Source organism: Pogoniulus pusillus, chromosome Z, assembly GCF_015220805.1.
Source record: "Pogoniulus pusillus isolate bPogPus1 chromosome Z, bPogPus1.pri, whole genome shotgun sequence".
Lineage (NCBI taxonomy): Eukaryota > Metazoa > Chordata > Aves > Piciformes > Lybiidae > Pogoniulus > Pogoniulus pusillus.
In genome coordinates, this window is record NC_087309.1 from 48616893 (window position 1) to 48638577 (window position 21685).

The 21685-nt window shown below is 40.7% G+C and overlaps 1 protein-coding gene across 1 annotated transcript; it reads left to right on the top strand.

Annotated features, from left to right (window-relative positions):
- The first annotated feature begins 281 nt into the window (after positions 1–281).
- Positions 282–21685, top strand: SLC30A5 (solute carrier family 30 member 5). The gene is made up of 16 exons (XM_064176751.1): positions 282–449; positions 546–668; positions 2773–2839; positions 3672–3757; positions 4993–5080; positions 6743–6830; positions 8214–8290; positions 10254–10424; positions 12970–13258; positions 13610–13818; positions 14637–14794; positions 15403–15532; positions 16217–16442; positions 17772–17998; positions 19863–19991; positions 20572–21685. Exons 1-16 carry the CDS (start codon positions 376–378, stop codon positions 20740–20742), a joined length of 2313 nt encoding a protein of 770 aa, XP_064032821.1. The 5' UTR covers positions 282–375; the 3' UTR covers positions 20743–21685.

Sequence of the window (21685 nt, forward strand, 5' to 3'; positions counted from 1 at the left end):
CACCGAGCAGGACAGCCGAGGCACCGTAAGTCACCCTTAAAACGGACGCCCAGTCTGAGGCCCGCCCTCAGGACAGGGAAGGAAACGCCCCCGCCCCTCCCGCCACTTCCCCCTGTGCCACTTCCGCGCTCCCGGCGGCTGCGTACGCTGCCGGCCCTGCCCCGCTGCGCGGCGGCGCCTGCGCACTGGGTCTGCGCGCTGGCCGGCGGGCGGCGCACCCCGTTTCCGGCATTGCCGTGGCGCGGTAGTGGCCGGGCGGCCCCGGCGAGATGAGGCGCTGCTGCCGCCGCGGGGGAGGCGGGCCGCGCCGCGCCTGAGCGCTCGCACCTCTTCCCTCGCAGGGAGGCCGGGCCGCGCACGCCCCGCGCCCCCGGCATGGAGGAGAAGTACAGCGAGCAGGCCTTGGCCGGCGGCGGCGTGCTGGGCCCTGTGGATGTGCCCAGCGCCCGGTAACGGCGGTGGGGGGTGGGAAGCGGCCGCTTTGCTGGCTGAGAGGGGCCTGGTGGCACGGTTGCAGGTGCCAGCTCTTCTCTCTCGCTTTGCAGGCTGACTCGGTACATCGTGTTGCTGTGCTTCACCAAGTTCTTGAAGGCGGTGGGGCTGTTTGAATCCTATGATCTCCTGAAAACGGTCCACCTCGTGCAGTTCATCTTCGTAGTGCAGCTGGGGTGAGTGCGCGGGGAGCGAAGTCCTGCCCGCTACCCTTACGGCAGGCTTTGTCTGCACTGTTTCTTGTTAGTACCTAGTCGATACTCTGCGTTACGGTATTGCAGGTTAATCGAGGAGAAGGTATAGCTCTGTTCTCCATTGTATCTCTGTTCATGTAATTTCAGGAGTATAGAGTATGTCAGGTTTGAAGTGATCCGTAAGGGTCATGGATTCTAAACCTGTGCTCAGCACAGGACTATCTAAAACTAACCCACGTAACTAAGCATAGTCCAGGCGTGTCTTGAACTGACAGTCTCGGTGCCGTGACCACTTCCCTGAGGACCCAGTTACAGTGACTGACCGCACTCTCAGTGAAGAAGCTTTTCAGAATCCCACCCTTGACACAGCTTCATAACATTTCCCCATGTTCTGTTGCTAGAGAAGAGGAGGCTCAGGGGTGACCTTGTTGCTGTCTACAACTACCTGAAGGGTGGTTGTGGCCAGGAGGAGGTTGCTCTCTTCTCTCAGGTGGCCAGCGCCAGAACAAGAGGACACAGCCTCAGGCTGCGCCAGGGGAGATTTAGGCTTGAGGTGAGGAGAAAGTTCTTCACTGAGAGAGTCATTGGACACTGGAATGGGCTGCCCGGGGAGGTGGTGGAGTCGCCGTCTCTGGGGCAGTTCAAGGCAAGGTTGGACGTGGCACTTGGTGCCATGGTCTAGCCTTGAGCTCTGTGGTAAAGGGTTGGACTTGATGATCTGTGAGGTCTTTTCCAACCCTGATGATACTGTGATACTTCCCCCTCCACTGGCCCCTGTGAGGAAGTTGCAGATTGTGATGAGGTCACCTGTGTTCCTTCTCCCGGTGACCTTAGCCACTCCTAAGTGTTAACCTTTGAGCCCTTTCACTGTCTTGGTCGCCCTTGTCTGGATGCACGCTCATAGTTTGATGTTCAATTGAGATTCCCACATCTGCACAAGATACTTGATCTGAGGCTGCTCTGGTATGGTGTACAGTGGGACAGTCACTGCCACAGCCAACTGGATGCACTCCAGGACATGGTTAGCCCTTTAGGGTGCCAGTGCACACTGCTGACCCATATTCAACTTGCCGTCAACCCAGGCCCCCAGACCTCTCTCAGCAGTGCTGCTCTCCAGCCTCTTGTCCCTTAATTTGTACTTATAACCAGGATTGTACTGTCTCTCTTCAAGAATTTGGCACTTGCTCTCAATAGATTTCATACAGCTGGTGACTGCACAGATCTCCACTCTATACAGATCTCTCAGTAAAGCCTGTCTACCCTCAAGAAACTTAAATGGGTTGGCTACTTTAAAATTGATAATACTATGACAGTACTAATCATAGGAAACTCGAGCATGTCCCAGTTTTTTAAGGGTGTGGAAAGCAAGCTTTCCTCCTTTAAATTTGTGTTCTGTAGTTCTCGTGTACTTCAGGTGCTATTTTTCCTTGATTGGGAACTAAATTGTGGAAATTTGTGTCAAATACACCGAAGCAACCTTTGCAAATACAGTCCTATTTTTGTGTTTGCCTGATAAAATGTGGAAGAACGTTTCTGTAACAAATTTGGCAGAACTGGGACGTTTAGCACCTCATTTTTCCTTTTATTTCAAATTAATTTACATTTCTGTGCTTCTCACTTGCACGTTTCTGAGCACCATTATGTTTTTCCCAGTCATTTACTCTTGACTCTTGCTGAGAAAGATGCATGTTGTTTCTTAGCATATTTGTCGTTCTTAGGTGAATTAACCTTTGTAGGTGCTAATGCTACCATGCTAATGAAAAACACTGAGTCTCAAAACTTCTGAGGTAATTTTTTTTTTCTAAATCACAAGCAGACTTTCCTTTAGCCATTCTCTGAAGAACTTGCATTTAAAATTGACTGAAACTGAAGTTCACTTGTCATCACCTTTATCCTGATACCTGCTACGTGTAACGCATCAGGGAAAGAAAAATCAGTGGGGATGGTCATTGTGGTCTTCTAGTGAAAAACATAGAGAAAGTCTTCTTGTCAACAGAGATAGATACGACAGACATGGTTTAGAGCTGGTTTGCATAAAAAGCTGACTGCACATACCCTAATTAAGAAAAAATTCTTCTTTTAACAGGTCTGCATTTTTTATGGTTTTGTTTCAAAAACCATTTTCTTCTGGAAAGGTGGTTACCAAGCGTCAGGTGAGCGATTCATGTTTGTAGATATTCCTGATTATGTGGCTCTTGCAAAAAAACATAAGTAGAACAAAGGTTACTCCACTTGGAAAATGCAAGTTGCAATTTCCAGACATGAATAACTAACTTTTTGTGCTGTAAATTTTTATCTTTTGTGAAATCCTTTTGAAAGTATTGTGAGGACTGGTTCTGGGCTTCGTGTAAGCATGTAATAAAGACCAGATTTTCAAAAAGAGCTTAGTCTACTTAGACAACTTCAGCAGTTCTGAAGGAGAGTTTCTGGATTTTCAGACCATCAGAGTGCTCCAATCATGTCCCCCATGCCAGAACTGTGATTTTTTCATAATGCATCATGATCACACAGATCCCTAAGCACCACATCCAAACGACCCTTAAACACATCCCGAGTTGGTGACTCAACCACCTCCGTGGGCATCTCATTCCAGTGCCTGACCACTCTCTCTCTGAAAGCCTTTTTCTTAATGTCCAGTCTAAACCTACCCAGTCTCAGCTTGATAGGCTAGTCTGTGCTCTTTAGACTTATGTTAAGTTTCAAGTATCCTGAGATGTCAGAGTAGCTCCAGGTTGGAACTTTCTGTTCTGTAAGAAAACATTTCTCATCACATGCTCTGTATTCATCTTAGACTTTAGCAGCTGTGCACAAAAACTCAGTCTGCACACACTGTCATCAGTGTGTGCTAATCAGAATCTGAAGGATAGTCTCCTAAATGGTACCGATGCTTTCCTCTCTATTTCTTCAGCTGCTGTGCTGAAGAGTGCTAGCAATAGAGTGTTTATTTTGAAACTGGTGAAAATAATAAACATCTTTCTTTTGTAGTGGATCAAAATCTTTAAGCATGCTGTTGTGGGGTGTATCATTTCACTCTTGTGGTTCTTTGGCCTTACTCTTTGTGGACCACTAAGGTAAATATATATTTACTTCAAATAATGTTTTATCCTTTTAAGCTGAATCTTTCCCTCTCTTGCTCCTTTGCTTTTTGTTTTGTATCCATTAATCCATAATGCCAACTTCTTATTTAGTCTTTCAAATTTTAGATGTATCTTTATGTTTTTTCTTGTAAACTCTATTGTGATTGGCAAAAGCTTCATACAGTTTTCTGCAGAACTTGTAATTTTCTTTGTCTTTTGACAAGACACTAGTGAAATTCTCCATAGTGCTTAAACTATTAATGTGAGTGATAAAAGATCACTGTCTCATACTGACTCTGGTTTTCGTCATTTCCTTACTTTCCTTAGTGTAATATCATCTGTTTATTTAACTGTGTGAAGACCATGACTTGACAGGTAGTGATGGCTGCTTGTAAATACTGTGATAGTGCTGGTTTACTGTCAGAAATCAAGGTTAATGTATTTGAAAGAGAGAGAAAAGTAAAACTTTACATGGTATATTTTATGAAGTTGAAGTTATGTCCTCTACACAGGAGAAAGCATACCTGAGTGGAATAGGATTTCTTAATGTGGTGGTGCCTGCCTGGCTGCTGGTGGCCTTCTCAAACAAAGCTGTTACCATGGGCCCTAGCAAGTTGTAATTCTATGCAGAGAATGGCAGAAGCATTTGGCGAACTGAACAGTGATTGTTACTTTCATGTTGTGCTCTGGAAAACTGTCAATATAGCTTGTTAGACAGCTTTTGCTATCTGAATGTGATAGGTTGCAATCTCTTATTTTCAGCAGTGAAGAGATTCTGAGGTTGCACAAACTACTAGACCATTGATACCTCAATAAACAGCATAAAATAGAACAGGATAGGATGTCTTTTTCCTGTGAGCCAGAAACTTCAATTTAGAGGAGGTATTGTCTAGGAAATTGTAGTTATTCTCTCTTGAGCAAGTTAGTATCTCGTTGTGTTTGAAGTAGGTTCAATTTAAATTAATTTATAAATAGATAATTTGAATCTGTTCCCTGAATTACAAAGTTCTTTGGTTTATGATATGTGTAGCAGTCCACAGCTAGATTTGTTGCTGCTGAAGGCAAAGAGATTTGCATTTTTCTTTCTGAATTGTTTCAACTTGCTGTCAAAATCACATGATCAGCATTTGCTGAAATATTTTGATATATTTTAGCTAAAATGGCGTGTACCAAGCTTGTGATGTAAATTCTTGTACGCAGGGATAAGTGTTTATTTATCTTTTTTACAGGACGTTGCTGTTATTTGAACACAGTGATGTGGTTGTGCTGTCGCTCCTTAGTGTCTTGTTCACAAGCTCAGGTGGAGGACCAGCAAAGGTATTTAAAAAGTTATTATACCAAATTTTAAAAACACTGAATGCTGTAGATTCAGGTACTCCTGCGCCTGGAACAAACTGTTTCAGAAATTGTGGGGTGTTTTTAATTTTATTAGTGGTGAAATTATAAGGTGTTCTACTCTAAATAATAAATATAACACTAAGCAACAAACAATGGGTGAAGCTATTGGATATCCATAGCAGATACATGAGAAGTTTCTCTGTTTGTAGGTAGATAGACCCTTGAGAATTATTTTTGACTTTCGGCTTTCTTCCTAACAGGATTTTAGTTTCAAGCTGTGAAAAGCACATATATATTTGTTTAGTGGTCCTGACTTTCAGGCACTGAAGTCTAGCAGTAGTCTCCAGATCCTTGCCTAGCCTCTTCAGTGTCCGTAGCTTTTCATTTACTTTGCTTTTTCTGCCAAAATATTAAGTACTTTAATGTCTACGTAAGCCAATATATGTGCTGAATACTTGGGGCCAACCTTTTTCTTAATCAGAGCTCTGTATGTGAGCTCTGTGAGATACCCTTTACCTGTTATGCAAGATATTCTCTAACTGTTCCTGATCATTCCTAAATGGAATGGGTTTGTCTCAGCACTCAGCAGTTTTTGCCACTGTCGTTCAAAAACAATGACAGCTGGTGAAAGATACTTTGTGATATCGCATACCTGAGGTTAGGGTATTTGTTGTTTAAGAGAAAGTTTCATGCCACCCCAGGCTGGGAATTTTGAAATCTCTGCCTTATAGCTGCTGCTGGAGTAATCTAGTAACTTTTAGGCTGGTCTTAGAGTGAGTATCACAGTTACCTGCTCTGTCACTTCTATGTCTGCCTCACTCAAACTGAGGTGCCTGGGGCATCCAGAATGAAGCTCTTCATCTAGAAAACCACCCAAAGCATACATAGTTTCAGAGAGATTCTTTGCCTATATTTTAGTGGGTCATGCTTGACAGCGCAGCTGCACATCTAAGCAAAAACAAAGGGGCAGTAACTCTGTCCTCTAAGTGTTTCAACTTTATGAAAAAAAACTGCAGTAGTCATCTGGCTTTCCAAAGCTCAGATGTGATAACTGTATTTGTCTTTTGAATATGAATTGTAGTAGTATTTTTTAGCTCTGCAACTCAAGTGTCTTCCCAAGTTGAAGGATACCAAAATTGCAGTGTTTTATGTCAGGGTGGTGAAAGCTCTGGGAGCTGCAGTTCCATTGCTGACTCCATTCCTTCCCCACAGAAACACCACAGAGCTCTGCTATTTCAGAGCCATGGCACAGTGGTCTAGCATTTACCCCCCCTAAGATGACATCCTGCAGCTTGTCTACTAGATCTTGTTTATAGTTCCCTGATGATAAAAAAAAACCACTAAATCATCAGGGTTAGGTACTGTGCATTCTGGCAGACAGAAACATACCATGAAGAAGTTGAAGTTTGAACAGTTCAGGTTTCTGGCTTGTTACAGTGGTGATTTGCCCTGAGTTATCTGGTAAATCCAGAAACCAGGGTACAAGATTATATTGTAAAGGTCACTTTTTAAATTAGTATTTTTTCTTAATAAACTAAAATGTGCAGAAACAGGAGAGATAGGAACTGATTTCCTGTGGTTTATTGATTGTTATAGCACATTAAAATATTTGTGATTTTTTTTTTGTTCATTTTTTTACAGACAAGAGGTGCTGCATTTTTCATAATAGCTGTCATCTGCTTACTGCTTTTTGATAATGATGACCTCATGGCTAAAATAGCAGAACATCGTATCCTTTTCCTGTGTCCAAGAGCAAGCTGTTATTACTGCAGGAGCAGAGAGAATGTGAAGTTTTGTGCACTGAATTAAATATGCTTGCATTTTTCATCAAAAGACTCTTACCTTCTGAGACCATTATAGACTAAGATTTTAATTTTACATAGAAATACTGAATGTCAAATTAATGGTATTGCTTACTCTGATAACTTAGAATGCAGCTATAGATTTTAAGTTCTAGTTAAAAGCTCCTGCCCATTTTTACCTATCAGACCACTTAGGTCTAGGAAGGCTAGAAGCCTTTCTGATCAGCTGATGTGCTTCCATCCAATGAGATCTGGACAGGCTGGAGAACTGAGTGAAGGCAAACCTTATGAAGTTCAGTAAGGACAAGTGCAGAGTCCTGCATCTGGGGCGGAATAACAGCAGGCACCAGTGCAAGTTGGGGCTGTCCTGCTGGAAGGCAGCTCTGTGGAGAAAGATCTTAGAGTCCTGTTGGACAGCAAGTTCTGCATGGGCCAGCAACCTGCCCCTGTGGCAAAGAGAGCCAATGGCATCCTGGGGTGCATTAGGAAAAGTGTGGCCAGCAGGTTTAGGGAGGTTCTTCTCCCCCTCTATTCTGCCCTAGTGAGACCACATCTGGAACACTGTGTCCAACATTGGGTTCCCCAGTTCAAGAGAGACAGGGACCTGTTGCAAAGAGTCCAGCAGAGAGCAATGAGATTTCTCCCTTATGGAGAGAGACTGAGAGCCCCAGGGCTGTTTAGTCTGGAGGAGACTGAGATGAGATCTTATCAGTGTCTACAAATATCTGAGGGGTGGATATCAAGTGGATAGGGCAGATCTCAGTGATGTGCAACAGTAAACAAGAAATAATGGGTGCAAACTTGAACAAGCTTTCATCTCAACATGAGGAGAAAGTTCTTTACAGTGAGTGGCAGCGCACTAGAAAAGGCTGCCCAGAGAGGTTGTGGAGTCTCCTTCTCTGAAGACTTTCCAAACCCACCTGAGTGCATTTCTGTGCTAACTACCCTAGGGGATCCTGCCTTGGCAGGGAGGTTGGACTTGATGATCTCTGGAGGTCCCTTCTAGCCCCTAACGTTCTATGATTCTGTGTCATGACTTCTCTGTGGTATTCAACAGTGACTGTGTGCCTGTGCTCTTATGTTCTAAAAGTTCTTTGTTGTTCTCAGTGTATTTAATGATTTCTTTTCTGTGGAAGTATTTTCATCTTTTCTAAACTTAAGGATCTGACAAACCTCGAAGTTCTGTTTGCTCACTTTGTCTTTCCATGGTCTTCTACTACCTCTACCTGCTCTTTGTGCTTTGTTTGTTTTTTTTTTTTTTAATTAAAAAGAATCAGATTAAACTGTTCCTTAATTTATTTTTTATTTAGCTGAGGGACATCATGACAGTGCTCTTACTCATGTGCTGTATACAATCATTGCTTTCCTGGGTGTTGCAGATCACAAGGTAAATAATTGGTATTTTAGGAGGTTAATACTTACATACATTTACTTACCTGCTTACAGTAACCTACATAAGAACTTCACTAGCTCAGATCTAATATAAGCCTAAATCAAAAGAAAAAAATGAAGGTGCCCACCATACACTGGAACTGAACTAGCACTGTATTTCTTACATCCTGCTTGAGTACAAGCAACAAAACATACAATATTCAGCTGGTATTGATGACAAGGACTTTTCCATAATGCCTAACTAAAAAGCCTGGCTAAAGTTAAGTGTTTTGTTATCAGTGTTCAGGACTTTTGTAATTCTTTGCATATAAGCTCTTTCTTGCTTACTTTTAGCATGTATATTTTGTTGCAGCTGCTTCTTACCTTTACATTAGGCACTTCTATTTAAAGACAGATTCTGATAGTTTTCAGTGTTACAGCAGCATTATAACTGATGGCATGAAAAACTCAATCAAAAACATGGGCTATGTGATTGAGTTGACAGCATCGAAGACTAAAATAGGGGCAAAAACAGCAGCTGAGAAAGTTGTGTAAAAATAAATGTTCGTGAGACTGGCTAACTGCACAAAGCAAATGTGCTCTAAGGGAGATGAGGTGCTCTGCTTGTATTTTGTGATTCATTTTTAGACATCTTTTCAAGAAAATACTGTGAAGAAGTGCAGTATGGTGCTGTCTGCATTTAGCCTGTATCCAAGGCTACACTAGAGCAGTTACTCTATCACCCAGTGACCCATCCCCAGCAGAGGAGGATTTGGAAGAGGAGAGGAGACCCATGGGTTGAAATGGAAACAGATTTTAGGAAACAGCACAACTAACACCAATGGCAGTATAAAGTAAACAGAAGTTGTGCTTGGCCCAGTGAAGCTGATCACAGCTGGTTTGTGACTACAGTGTAGAACAGTCACAAGCGGGAAAGCAGTCCTTGAGAGCAGAATGATAAGCAAGGCCTTCCAGGCATGCAGAGAAGCAAGAGGACCTGAAGCCCAAATAGGAGCCCCTGTCCTCAGCAAACTGTCCCCTCTTTATGGAATGGGATGCACTATAAGCCAGCTTGCATCAACTACCCGGGCTGACTTGAAATTACTAATGACCTGCAGACCATGGCTGAGCTATGATTTCATCCCAATGAAAGCAGGATAGTTGTGATTAAAGGTAAGTGTAAGGCTTAGTGGCCATAACGTACTACTTCTGTGCTTTACATATGCTTTCAACCCTTTTTAAATAATAGAAAACGGTGAAACAAGTTTTATGTGATTCTCACCTTGTATGGTGTTCACTGACAGTTTGCTGCTGGTTTTGCCGATTAATACTATTGACAGTTGTAAACTTCCAAGTTGTACTAGGCTGTTGTGAATAGTGCTAAAGTATAACTCTGTATGGCATGAAACTGTTTTGTACAATTTGGTTGGGGCATGGACTCCACATTTTTTTCTGTTATTTAGGTATTCTTTAGTTCAGCTGGGCTTGCTACTGGTCCACTCTCTTCTCTGTGGTATTAAGACCACCATATCTGGATTCACTATTTATAGCATTTCGTTGGGGCAGCATCAGGCATGGACTTCAGAAGGCTTTTCCCCTGTGAAGACATTTATTTGCACAACTTATTTTTCTGATACACACTTCCAGTTCTATTCAGATGGCAATCTACAGATAGTGTTCGGATGACACCCTTCACTCACCATGCATACTAATTACACTGATAATTACATCAGACTTACACCCTCATTCCTTCGGTTTGCACTTCCATTTATCTTGCCTACCATCTACACCTAGATGGCAGACCATTGTTTCATACTAAACTGAGCTGAAATGTGTCATTCCTATGCTGTTTTTAACTAGAGTAACAGTTGCAGGAAATAACCTATCTTTGTCTTTTCTTGATAAGGAAAGTGTTGCTTTGTTTGGAGTGAGGTATTTGGCCCTTAAGAAATGCTAACAGGATCCCTCTATGTTTCCAGGGAGGAGTACTGCTTCTGGTACTGGCATTGTGCTGTAAGGTTGGGTTTCACATGGCTTCCCGAAAACTGTCTGTAGATGTAGGTGGAGCCAAACGCCTTCAAGCTTTGTCTCATCTTGTTTCTGTTCTTCTGTTGTGCCCATGGGTCATTGTCCTTTCTCTAACAACAGAGGTAAGATAGCAAGTGGAAAACAAAATATTTTTGTGGTGCGTCTACTTGTGAGGTGAAATTTAAATCTGTCTTTTAAAGTATCTTTTTTAATTACCTTTTAAAAATTACCAAAATTACCCTCTTTATTTTTGTAATATATAACTGAGTGATGCCTTCATTTCCACTTTTGTGTGATAACTTTTTCATCTTTCTAGGTCAGATACCATATGCTGGATTTGTATACTAACACTGCAGAAGAATTAATGACTGTACAAATACAGGGCACTTTTATTACTGAGGAATAGGTTACAGTAATGTACAGATGTATTTGTTACTCCTGCATGCTTAGGGAGAGACCATCATCAGCATGGCCTTGCATGTGGTGTTGGGTTTGAGCACATGAAAGGATTTAAAGTAAGGTACTGTAGTGCTTAGTATGAGGCTTTCTATAGCCAGAGCGTTGGTTTGTATAATAAACTGAAAATGCGGAAGTATCACAGGATCACAGAGTGGTAGGGGTTGGACAGGACCTCTGAAGATCATCTAGTCCAACCTCCCTGCTGGAGTAGCTTGTCCTAGATCAAGCTGCACAGGAATGCATTTGGGTGGACTTTGATTCAGACTTCAGAAAAGTCTTCGCCTATAGTCTCTCTGTGCAGCCTGTTCCAATGCTCCATCATCCTCAAAATAAGTTTTTCCATATGTTTATGTGGCATTTTTTGTGTTCTAGTTTGTGCCCATTGTTCATTGTCCTGTCACTGGGCTGTCACTCAGAGGACTGGCCCCATTCTTTTGGCACCTGCCCTTCAGATATTTATAAGGATTGGTAAGATTTGCTCTTCATCTTCTTTTTTTCTCTGCTCAGGTGGCCAACAAAACCAATGGCATCCTGGCCTATATCAAAACCAGTGTCCCCAGCAGGAGTAGGGAAGCGCTGTGCCCCTGTACTCAGCCCTGGTGAGGCTGCAGCTTGAGTACTGTTCAGTACTCAGGGTGCCACAGTATAGGAAAGACATTGAGGTCCTGGAGTATGTCCAGAGAAGAGCGACACTGGTGAGGAGATTGGAGGGTGTGTTGTACAAGGAGTGACTGAGGGAACTGGCATTGTTAAGTCTGGAGAGAAGGCTAAGGGAAGTTCTTACTGCTCTCCACAACTACCTGAAAGGAGGTTTGAGTGAGGCTACCTTTAGTCTCTTCTCCCAAGTAACTAGTTGTAGAAGGAGAGGAAATGGGCTTGAGTTGTGCCAAGGGAAATTTAGATTGGATATTAGGAAAAACTTCTTTACTGGAAGAGTGGTGAAGCATTGAAATTTGCTGCCCAGGGAGGTGATGGAGTCACCGTCCCTAGAGGTGTATGAGAAGTGTATGGATCTGCAGGTTATTCAGAATACAGTTCAATAGTTGTGGTAGTCGGGTTATGGTTTGACTCAAACGATCTTGAAAGGTCTTTTCCAATCTTAATCATTCTGTGTGTTGCCAGGCTAAACAGCCTCAAGTCTTTCAGCCTCTCCTAGTGAGAGAGATGCTCCAGTCCTCTTATCTTTGTAACCCTACATTACAAGTAGCTTCCCGTTTCTTGAACTGGGGAGCTCAGAACAGGGCACAGCTCTCCAAATGTGACTTCATCAGGGCAGAGTAGAGAGGGAGGAGAACCTCACTCAGCCTGCTGGTCACACTCTTCTTAGGGCGCCCCAGGATGCTATTGTCCTTGGCTACGAGAGCACTACACTGCTAACACATGGTGAACTTGTCCCTGATGCTTCTCTGCAGCGCTGTTCCAGCAGGTCAGCCTCCAACGTGTACTGGTGCGTGGAGTTACTCCTCCCTTGATGCAGGACTCAAGACTTGCTCTTGTTGAGCGTCATGAGATTCCCTTCTGTCCAACTCTCCAGCCTGTCCAGATCTTGCTGAATAACAGCACAGCCTTCTGGAGTGTCAGCCACTCCTCCCATGAGCAGATGTGCTGAGTACACTCTGCCCCCTCATCCAGGTCATTGATGAATATACTGAACAGGATTGGACCTAGAGCTGACCCATCAGGAACACCGTTTGTTACAGGACTCAAACTAAACTGCACTACTAAGCACAGTTAATGTTTTAATGGATTGCTGGAGACTGACTGAGGGACTTAGTCTGGAGAGACCTTCTTGTGGCCTTCCACTATCTTAAGGGAGCCTACGAGAAAGTTGATGAAGGGCTTTTCAGGATGTTGGATAGTGATAGGACTAGGGGTATGGAGCAAAACTACAAGTGTGTGGATTCAGACTGCATGTTATGAAGTTCTTCCCCATGAGATGGTGACACACTGGAACAGGTTGGCCAGGGAGGTAGTAGAGGCCCCATCCCTGGAAGTTCTTAAGGCCCGGTTAGATAAGGGTCCAAGCAACCTGATCTAGCATAATGTGTCCCTTCCTGTGGCAGGGGAGTTGGAACTAGATGATCCTTGAGGCTTCTTCCAGCTCTGACAATTCTGTGACTTGTAATGAAAATGAAATAAATTTAATGCTGTATATGCAGTCATATTTAGTAGTGAACAGTCCTGTTTGAAATGTATCTTTCGTTGCAGAGCAAAGTAGAATCTTGGTCTGCTCTCGTCATGCCTTTTGTAACAGTCATCTTTTTTGTTGTGATCCTGGATTTCTACGTGGAGTCCATATGCTCTGTCAAGATGGAAGCTTCAACATGTGCTCGATATGGATCTTTTCTTACTTTCATCAGTGCGCTGCTTTTTGGCAACTTTTGGACACATCCAATAACAGACCAACTTCGAGCAATGAACAAGCCACCACACCATGAAAGCACAGAGCATGTTCTTTCTGGAGGGGTGGTTGTGAGTGCTGTCTTCTTCATTTTATGTATGTATTCTTACTTGTCTCTTAATAAAATCTGTTGTCTGTCTGACTGGGAAGCCAATAAGGAAATGGATTATTTTGGATAGGATTTTATGGATTCTTGAATAAAGAGGGCCTTTAACTTTGTGTTCTTTTTGTTCTGTCCACAAAACTAAGAATCTGGCACATCTGTTGTGGAATTTATGATAGAATCTTATATAGCAATGAAATGCAATGATAACCTCAAGTTAAAGATGACAATTACTTTGCTGCCTGCAAATTTCATGTAATTTCATTTAATTGTTGATAAAGCACATTATAAAATAACCACACAGCTTAGAAACAGCATAAAAAACTTCAATACTTCCCTTGCAGCTGCCAATATCCTGTCCTCCCCCTCCAGGAAAGGGCAGAAGGGTACCCTTATCGGCTATTCCCCTGAAGGCACTCCTCTCTATAACTTCATGGGTGATGCATTACAGCAGAGCTCTCAGTCATTACCCCGGTTTATTAAGGAGTCACTGAAACAAATCCTTGAGGAATATGATTCCAGGCAGATCTTCTATTTCTTGTGCCTAAATCTGGTAAGTGCATGGGTTTTTTTTTTCCAACTTAATCATAATTGTACTAATATTAGAAGAGGTATTTTTTAAAATATTCTCACGACTGATTTTTTTTAAAGTTTCATTAGATGGAAGGTTAAAATAAACGTTCTTAAGGTAATCTTGCAGTAAGTAGCAGGTCACTGTGATCTGTTGTTGCACTGCTGCACTGGTTCTGTCTGTAACTTAATAGGCATATATTTACATGATGGCACGTTTGATATTGAGGTATCTCAATGTTACCAGCAGACAAGCTGAAACTAATTAAGGCCTTCAGGGATGGGGACAACAAAATATTAAGTGTGGGATTTATTAGTGTACTTTTGAAGTAGGCTGGTTAATAGCAAATCATACAGGGAAAATGCATGCATTAAAAGGTTTCCTTGTGTACCCTTCCCAAAACTAACTTCTAAGTAAGCTAATTAATGAAAAGTACGCTGTCCATAGACGGTTGCTTTTCACTAATAATAGGTCAGATCAGAATTGTTGCACTGCTTAATGTTAAAATGCTCAAAATCTTGTCTGCACAATATTAGTCTAAAATTCTAAATGAAAACTTCAGTTGACTTCGAAGAGGGTTGTTTTCTTAGGTCTGAGTCTTTTGGGAGGGTAGGTTGAAAAATGTCTTACCATAGATCTTGCATGTGTCTCCTTCATACCACTGGAGGAGCGAGATAATGGTCTAGAAATACTTTGAACAATACTATTGAAAACAATATATCTAGTCCTAGGAAAAGCTGCCAAGACATTAAATTACAGATTAATCTTAAAAGAAAAAATCAAACTCTGTTTCGTTTTAGGCTTTCACTTTTGTGGAGCTTTTTTATGGAGTGTGGACCAACAGCCTTGGTCTTATCTCTGATGGATTTCACATGCTTTTTGACTGTTCTGCATTAGTGATGGGGCTTTTTGCAGCTCTAATGACAAGATGGAAAGCAACTCGTATCTTTTCCTATGGGTATGCATATTAGGTTCTTAAAGGACTATTGGGAGATTATTCTATTTGCTGGTTTTCAAAATACCCTACTATAACAGTATGTTTGGGGTGTTCTATTGGTCTATGCTTCTGTTGTTTTTTTTGCTGTTCCACTTCCACGTCTGCAAAAATGTGACCAATATGTAGTTTTTGTTTATCTCTAAATACAAAACTTTAGCACCATGAATATTATTTAGCTATTGCTTCAGTCTGCATGTATGTCAAACAAAAATACATGTTTAAAGTCAGTGTTTGTATGAAGATTTCAATTCTACTGACACAGTCAGACTTTGTGCAGTTAAACTGCATAACAGTTTAGTAATTTGAAGAATTAAATGTGCAGTATTTATAAAAAAAATACATTATTATAGCTTTATGCTATTGATATTTGAACAGTTGCAAGCTAGCTACCTCTTGGTCAGAAATAAACAACCCAGAAATTAAAGCATGATACAATGGCTTTACAGGGGGGTGGGGAGGAGCTATCCTAAGTCTGTATTAAATGCATTACCAATTTATTTATTGTAACTTTGGGATTTGTTCAGAGTTAGCCATTATTCACTCTCAAAAGTACATATGTTTGCTTCCAGATATGGACGTGTGGAAATTCTTTCTGGATTTATTAATGGCCTCTTTCTGATGGTAATTGCTTTCTTTGTCTTCATGGAATCAGTGGCCAGACTGGTGGATCCTCCAGACATAGACACAAATATGCTAACTGTAAGTTTTGTCTTATAGTATTGTTTGGCAGTTAATGTTTGTCTTTTAAAAAAGTATAAATAGTTAGGTAATTAAAGTTGCATGCTCAGTAGATCTTGTTCCTTGTTTAACACACTCTAATTTCAAAATCCAAACTATATTTAATTCTAAAATACAGAAACACATAGGGATGTATATAATTTAATGATAATAAAATTAAAATTACTTTTTTCCAAGATGTTACAAGCCAAATATTTTTGATTGGTGGGTTTTCTGTTGTATAGTATATAGTATAGTATTTCTATAGCATGTCCTCGATACAATATGCAGTTTATGGGTTTAGATTTTTTGTCAAGGGAAGCAAGGCAAAGCTCATATTCAGACCACTTCATCTCTCTTTGAAAGTAAATAAAATCAATCATCCTTTCTTGTTCTGATTTGTGGATACTATGTTTTGCAATCTGGTGCTGGTTAGTCGGGTGGGCTCCTCAGGAAGGTTGGCCAGGAAGTTTCTTTTGAAGGCAGCTTATATGCTGAAAAGGAGTATGATGAGGAATACACGTATAATAATCCTTCCATTGATGTCAGTGCTTTCAGAGTTTTCCATAATCAAGTGCACAGCGTTTCTGATTACCATGTTCTAGAAAACAAACTTGAACATCTGGGAAAGCATAGTGAAGTTAAAGACTTTTCTCCCTCTCACAGCCAGTTTCTGTTGGAGGACTGATCGTAAACCTTGTTGGTATCTGTGCCTTTAGCCACGCACACTCCCATGGGGCTTCTCGGGGAGGTTGTCACTCACACGATCACAGCCATTCCCACCATGGGCACAGCCACAGCCATGGGCACAGCCATTCCCACAGTGACCATGGACACAGCCATGGACATTCCCATGGGTCTTCAGGAGGAAGCATGAACACCAACATGAGGGGCAAGTAGATTGTTGAATTGTAAATGTTACATGTGATTTCCAGCAGATTTTGAAGATTTTCAGAATCAGTCTCAGCAGCTGACAGATGTTTAATATGATTGTACATTCATTTCTTAGAACTGTTTCTTCATTCATGAGTTTAACTTGAAGAAACATAACTTGAAATGTTTTGTTGCCTGACTTTCATAGATATGAGTAATACTGAAGGACCAATAAAAAACCATTAATCTGCAGTCTTCACTGACATTAAAGAACAGCCATTGTGAATCTTACTAACTAACTTTAAAGTCCTTGTTTCTAAGTTCCTCCTGGAAATGAAAATTCACTCTATATAAGGATACTACCACGCTACCAGATAGCATGTGACAGCTAGGTGTAAAGACACTGGGGGAGGAGATAAGCAGAAGAACAAATGCAGCAGTATTCTAGAATATGCTTCTTTTTGTGATTCAGAAGGTAAGGTGGAAAAGATAAAGCTTTCTTTTCCAAATCTAAAATCAGAAAGTAATTAAGAAGGCCAACATATATAAAAGTTCAGTATACCTATTTCTAATAGGATGTTTTTCCTGGTAGTTAGAAAATGGCTATTTACTAACTGCTTGACTTATTAAAAAAAATCTGTAAAAGAATGAGATTTTTGTGTAACCATGCCAGAGCGTAGGTGTTTTAGTCTTTATTTCATTGGTTATTTTCTATCCTAATTTGGTTGTCTGTGCTGCTGTCTGGCCTTTTTGTGAAGTCTACCCATATTCTTTTCGTACTCTTTCAAATTCTGACACATTCAGCGCTGATCTTAAAAATGACAGTTATTTTTCTGTGTACATTAAGTGTACATTGAGAATGCTACTACCATTAAAGCAGTGTCAAGCGTGGCATTGCTAGCAGTAGTATGTAGACAGTCTTTTCAAGAACCTGGAGCCAAGTTGTGTACAGAAACACCAAGTGTTACTTTACTATCTGGCCACATAGGAGGCCATTGCTTTTATGTTGGTGCTTTTATCCTCTGTTAAGGATCAGTGAGTCCTTCTAAATGGAGTTAAATGGTTAGGCTATATAGTACAGATCCATTAGTAGTTCAAAAACTATTCACATATGGTTTGATCTCTGAATGCTTGCCTAGATGATTGCACTGTATTTTTTTTACTTTGAAGTCAAACGTTAGAAAAGTTAAATGTTTTGTTTAATTTTACACCAGATTAGGCACCTCTATTTAGCTTGGAGGGTGTTTACTGTATTTAGTAAACCTTACTGTGTTTCCACTATTGAACCTATGCTTGTATTTTTAAACTGGGCTGTTCAACTTGATCATTCCATTTATTTTGTTTCCAGGTGTATTTCTGCATGTATTAGCAGACACTCTTGGCAGCGTTGGTGTTATCGTATCCACGATATTTATTCAGCAATTTGGATGGCTCATAGCTGATCCACTCTGCTCTCTTTTTATTGCTACATTGATTTTTCTTAGTGTTATCCCACTATTGAAAGATGCCTGTCAAGTGCTTTTGTTGAGGATACCTCCGGAACAGGAGAAGGATCTCCATGCAGCTTTAGAAAAGGTCAGAACTACAGTCCTAAATATTTTCATATACAAACATGCAATAGATAGTAGTAATTAGTTTGGTCTTACAGTTTCCATTGTCTTGGACAACTTCATGTATCAAGATGTTATAAGTCTGTTTTACAGAGATGTGATAGAATTTGGAGTTCTATTGATTAAAGTTGTCTTGCAGCTAAAAATAATTGTGGTTTATTTTCCTTTATAGTTTGCTTGTGATTCCAGGCAAGTACGTTAAAAATGTGGGAAAGTTACTTGGTACTAAGAAAGTAATGTAGCCTTTTAAAACTTGATGTGTACAGTTAAGGCTACAGGATTATATCTTGAAGGCCTGTAGCTGCAGATTTTCTTATTTGTTCATATAATGAAGGGCATGCTGTACAAGAGGTAAGATGGCAGAAGTAATGTTGGGGTTTTTTGTGTTAATTTTTCATCCTAGTCCATTCTCTTCCTGTCTGTTACAGTACAGTGTTTATTTGGAGGCTGTACTTAGTCTTCACTGTTGCCTCATTTGAAGTTCCTGTCCCAAATTGTAGTGCAGACCTCAGTGTGGAGATGTCCTCTGTGTCAAAGATGTGGTTACACATTCTTTGAGAATGCCATCAACTAGAGATGTCAAGACTATCTTGATGGTGTCCTGTCAATTAGAGAAGAGGGAGATGCGTTCTTGTCTGCATGAGAAAGAGAAGTTGGCTGGGAAAAGCCTGTGTAGTTAAAACAAACTAAGTCAAAGAATAGGGTCTCACCTTTTGATAAAGGAAGACAGCAGTTCTGAGGGGCTAAGGGAAAAGTACTTTTTGTAAACAATCAAAGAGCAATTTATTAAAAGGTAATAGGAAAAATATGTTTAAAACTACATCACAGTAAAACAATATACTTGATGTAGATTGACCCCAGGCACCAGCCAGGCATTCACATAGTGACTTGCTTTGTTCCTCCTTTGTTGTCACCACTGCCCCTGGGACTGAAGAGAGAATAGGAAGAGCAAATGCAGGAAAAGTCTGGGAGCAATATGAAGGCAGATTAACAGGTGAAGGAAAGATGGGACAAAAACACAGTAGTACATTGCCTCCCTCCTGAGGCAGACTGATAGCCAAATGGTGTGTAAGAAACAGACACTTCAGGAGGCAAAAACCCTGCTTCTTCCTCTAGCCCACTTTTTACTGCTGAACATGGCATTATGTGGTGTGCAGTATCCTTCTGGCCAACTTGGCTTAGCTGTCCCAGCTGTCTTCCCCCACCACGCTTTTTGTCCACCCACCAGCCTGTGACTGGGATGGGAGTAGAGTCACAAAACCAAAAAACTTTGACAAAGCCCAGGCACTCTTCAGCAACAGCCAAAACTTTGGTATGCTACCAAAAATGTTACATTTTAGCCGTAAATCCAAAGCAGAGCACATTACCAGCTACTGTGAAAAATGTTCAGTCTCTTCTAGCCAGACTTAGCACAAAGACGATAAAAACTATAAGCTATGGGAAGATCTTTGAATTACATCCAGCTATAAAGCTATGATAACAATATCTCTGCTTATCCTGGAGAGAGAGGAAACAGATACCCTAGCAATAATTGAAGGCTTTCTAATTGATCTGTCCATTGATGTTACTGTGATCTGTACACTACATATTTTTTCTCATTCTGTTTTATCATTGCACTTTTAATTTAGTTTGACTTTAGCTTTCAGTCTTAAAGAGTAGTAGTGAGATGACCTTTTAGCATTACATATTTCTGAATACAGCTTAGCTAGAAAGCAGCTTCGCTGTACAACTTCTTTTTCCTATGAAATACTTGCTACCAATGTCCATGTGCATACAAAAGTTTAAAATATGTTCTTAAATTAATTTTTGCTAATGTAATTTCCTTACAGATTCAAAAAATAGAGGGAGTCATATCCTACAGAGATCCTCATTTTTGGTGTCACTCTGCAAGTGTTGTGGCAGGTACAATACATGTGCAAGTGGTATCAGATGTGATGGAACAGAGAATTGTACAGCAGGTAACTAATGTGCAAGGTCTTTTGACCCTAATGTCATAATTTCTTGCTCTGTAGCCTTCAGTCATAGACTGGAATTTGGGATTATTTTTGTAGCTATTAGTTAATGTCTCAGAGCTGGTCTCAAATGCTCTGCTTCCCCTTGTCTACTGGCCTGGAATTTGTTGCACAGAGTTGTTTCCTAAAACATCTACCCCCAAAGTAATGATATAAGAGTGGTTCTCACTGTTTAAAGTACCACTTTTATCTGCTCTGAGAAAGGGAGAAGGTGAATTTTATGTTACAACTAAATAGCAATACCTGGATGCTAATCATGAGCATATATAACTGGCTTACTAATACCTGTCTTTGCTTTTTCCCTTCCTTAAAAAATATACTTGTTTCCTTATGCAAGACACCAATAATTACCCATTACGCAAAGCTGCACAGCCATACCCTCTGAAGCTAGTCTTGGCTTTCCAGAAAACTGCATTTTTTTAACAATATTTTTTAATCTACACTATTTCAGAAGCAGAATATTGCAAGTTACTGTGAGGTACATATAAAAATGCAATGCTAATGTTAATCATAATGTTCTGACCAGGTTACAGCAATTCTGAAGGATGCTGGTGTGAACAACCTAACTGTCCAAGTGGAGAAAGAAGCTTATTTTCAACATATGTCTGGACTTAGTACAGGATTTCAAGATGTCCTTGCAATGACTCAGCAACTAGAATCCATGAAATACTACAAAGATGGTACTTATATCATGTGATACAAAATTATTTTTGCCAAAGGAGATGCGAATGGTGGAGCTGTTGGATTCCATGTTTGTATTTTTGTCAGGACATCTCGCATGTGCAACTGCCCTGACAAGCACAAAACCCTTAGAGATACCTGACAAAGGCCAGGGCTTGCCAGACACCTATTAAAGATCAGCTTGACTCCTCACGGCCAGTACAATACAAGTACAATACAAGGTGTAGGCCCCTAACCTGCTTTGTCATGGGCTTGCCTCCAGATAATTAGGATGACCACAGTTCAGACTCAACTAAGGTGTAAATGGAACCCTGCCAAAGCAGAACCTTAGAGTCCTGAACTCTGTTTAGACTGGGATGCCATATAAGAATACTTACACAGATTGAGCGAGTTTTCACCCCTACTTTGGTAAGCATGTGTTTCTTATGGATGTATTCTTGAGTGAGCTCTCATCCCTTTTGGGCGAATGATCTTTTTGGGTTCCCTGAAATGGAAGGGTTTCGCTTTACGAGTAAGAGCTTTTTTTTGGTTCATCTTCCTAGGGAAAATATTCCTTAAAGCTTAAGAATCATATAGTACTATATTCTTTGGTGACATTTGAACTTGTAATTTGATTTTGTTGGAAGGAGTTATGGGGAATGTTGGTTACAATAAATCCACATTTTAGATAGCTACTGACAACACACATGTACAGAAAAAAATGTGCTATGTATTTGAATTTTTTAAAGAATACTACCTTTATTTAAATTGGATCAAGATGTTTTTATAAAGGAAATGAGGTGGACTTCAATAATTAGCTGTATATGTGAAAATAATGGAAATCTTAAATATTGTACTTGGCATTTATTAAACAGAAGTCTTGCAACTTGGGGATGAACATGGATATATTCCATGCTTTCTCTTCTCATCATTATAATTTCATGTTATCAACGGGGTACATAAAGAGTTTTTGCAAACAA

What these genes read in the sequence shown, in the direction of transcription:
- SLC30A5 (XM_064176751.1), top strand. Translation starts at nt 376, where the DNA reads ATGGAGGAGAAGTACAGCGAGCAGGCCTTGGCCGGCGGCGGCGTGCTG. An exon ending in GTGGATGTGCCCAGCGCCCG is followed by an intron (nt 450 to 545) that starts GTAACGGCGGTG and finishes CTCGCTTTGCAG; the next exon opens with GCTGACTCGGTACATCGTGT. An exon ending in CAGGTGGAGGACCAGCAAAG is followed by an intron (nt 5,081 to 6,742) that starts GTATTTAAAAAG and finishes ATTTTTTTACAG; the next exon opens with ACAAGAGGTGCTGCATTTTT.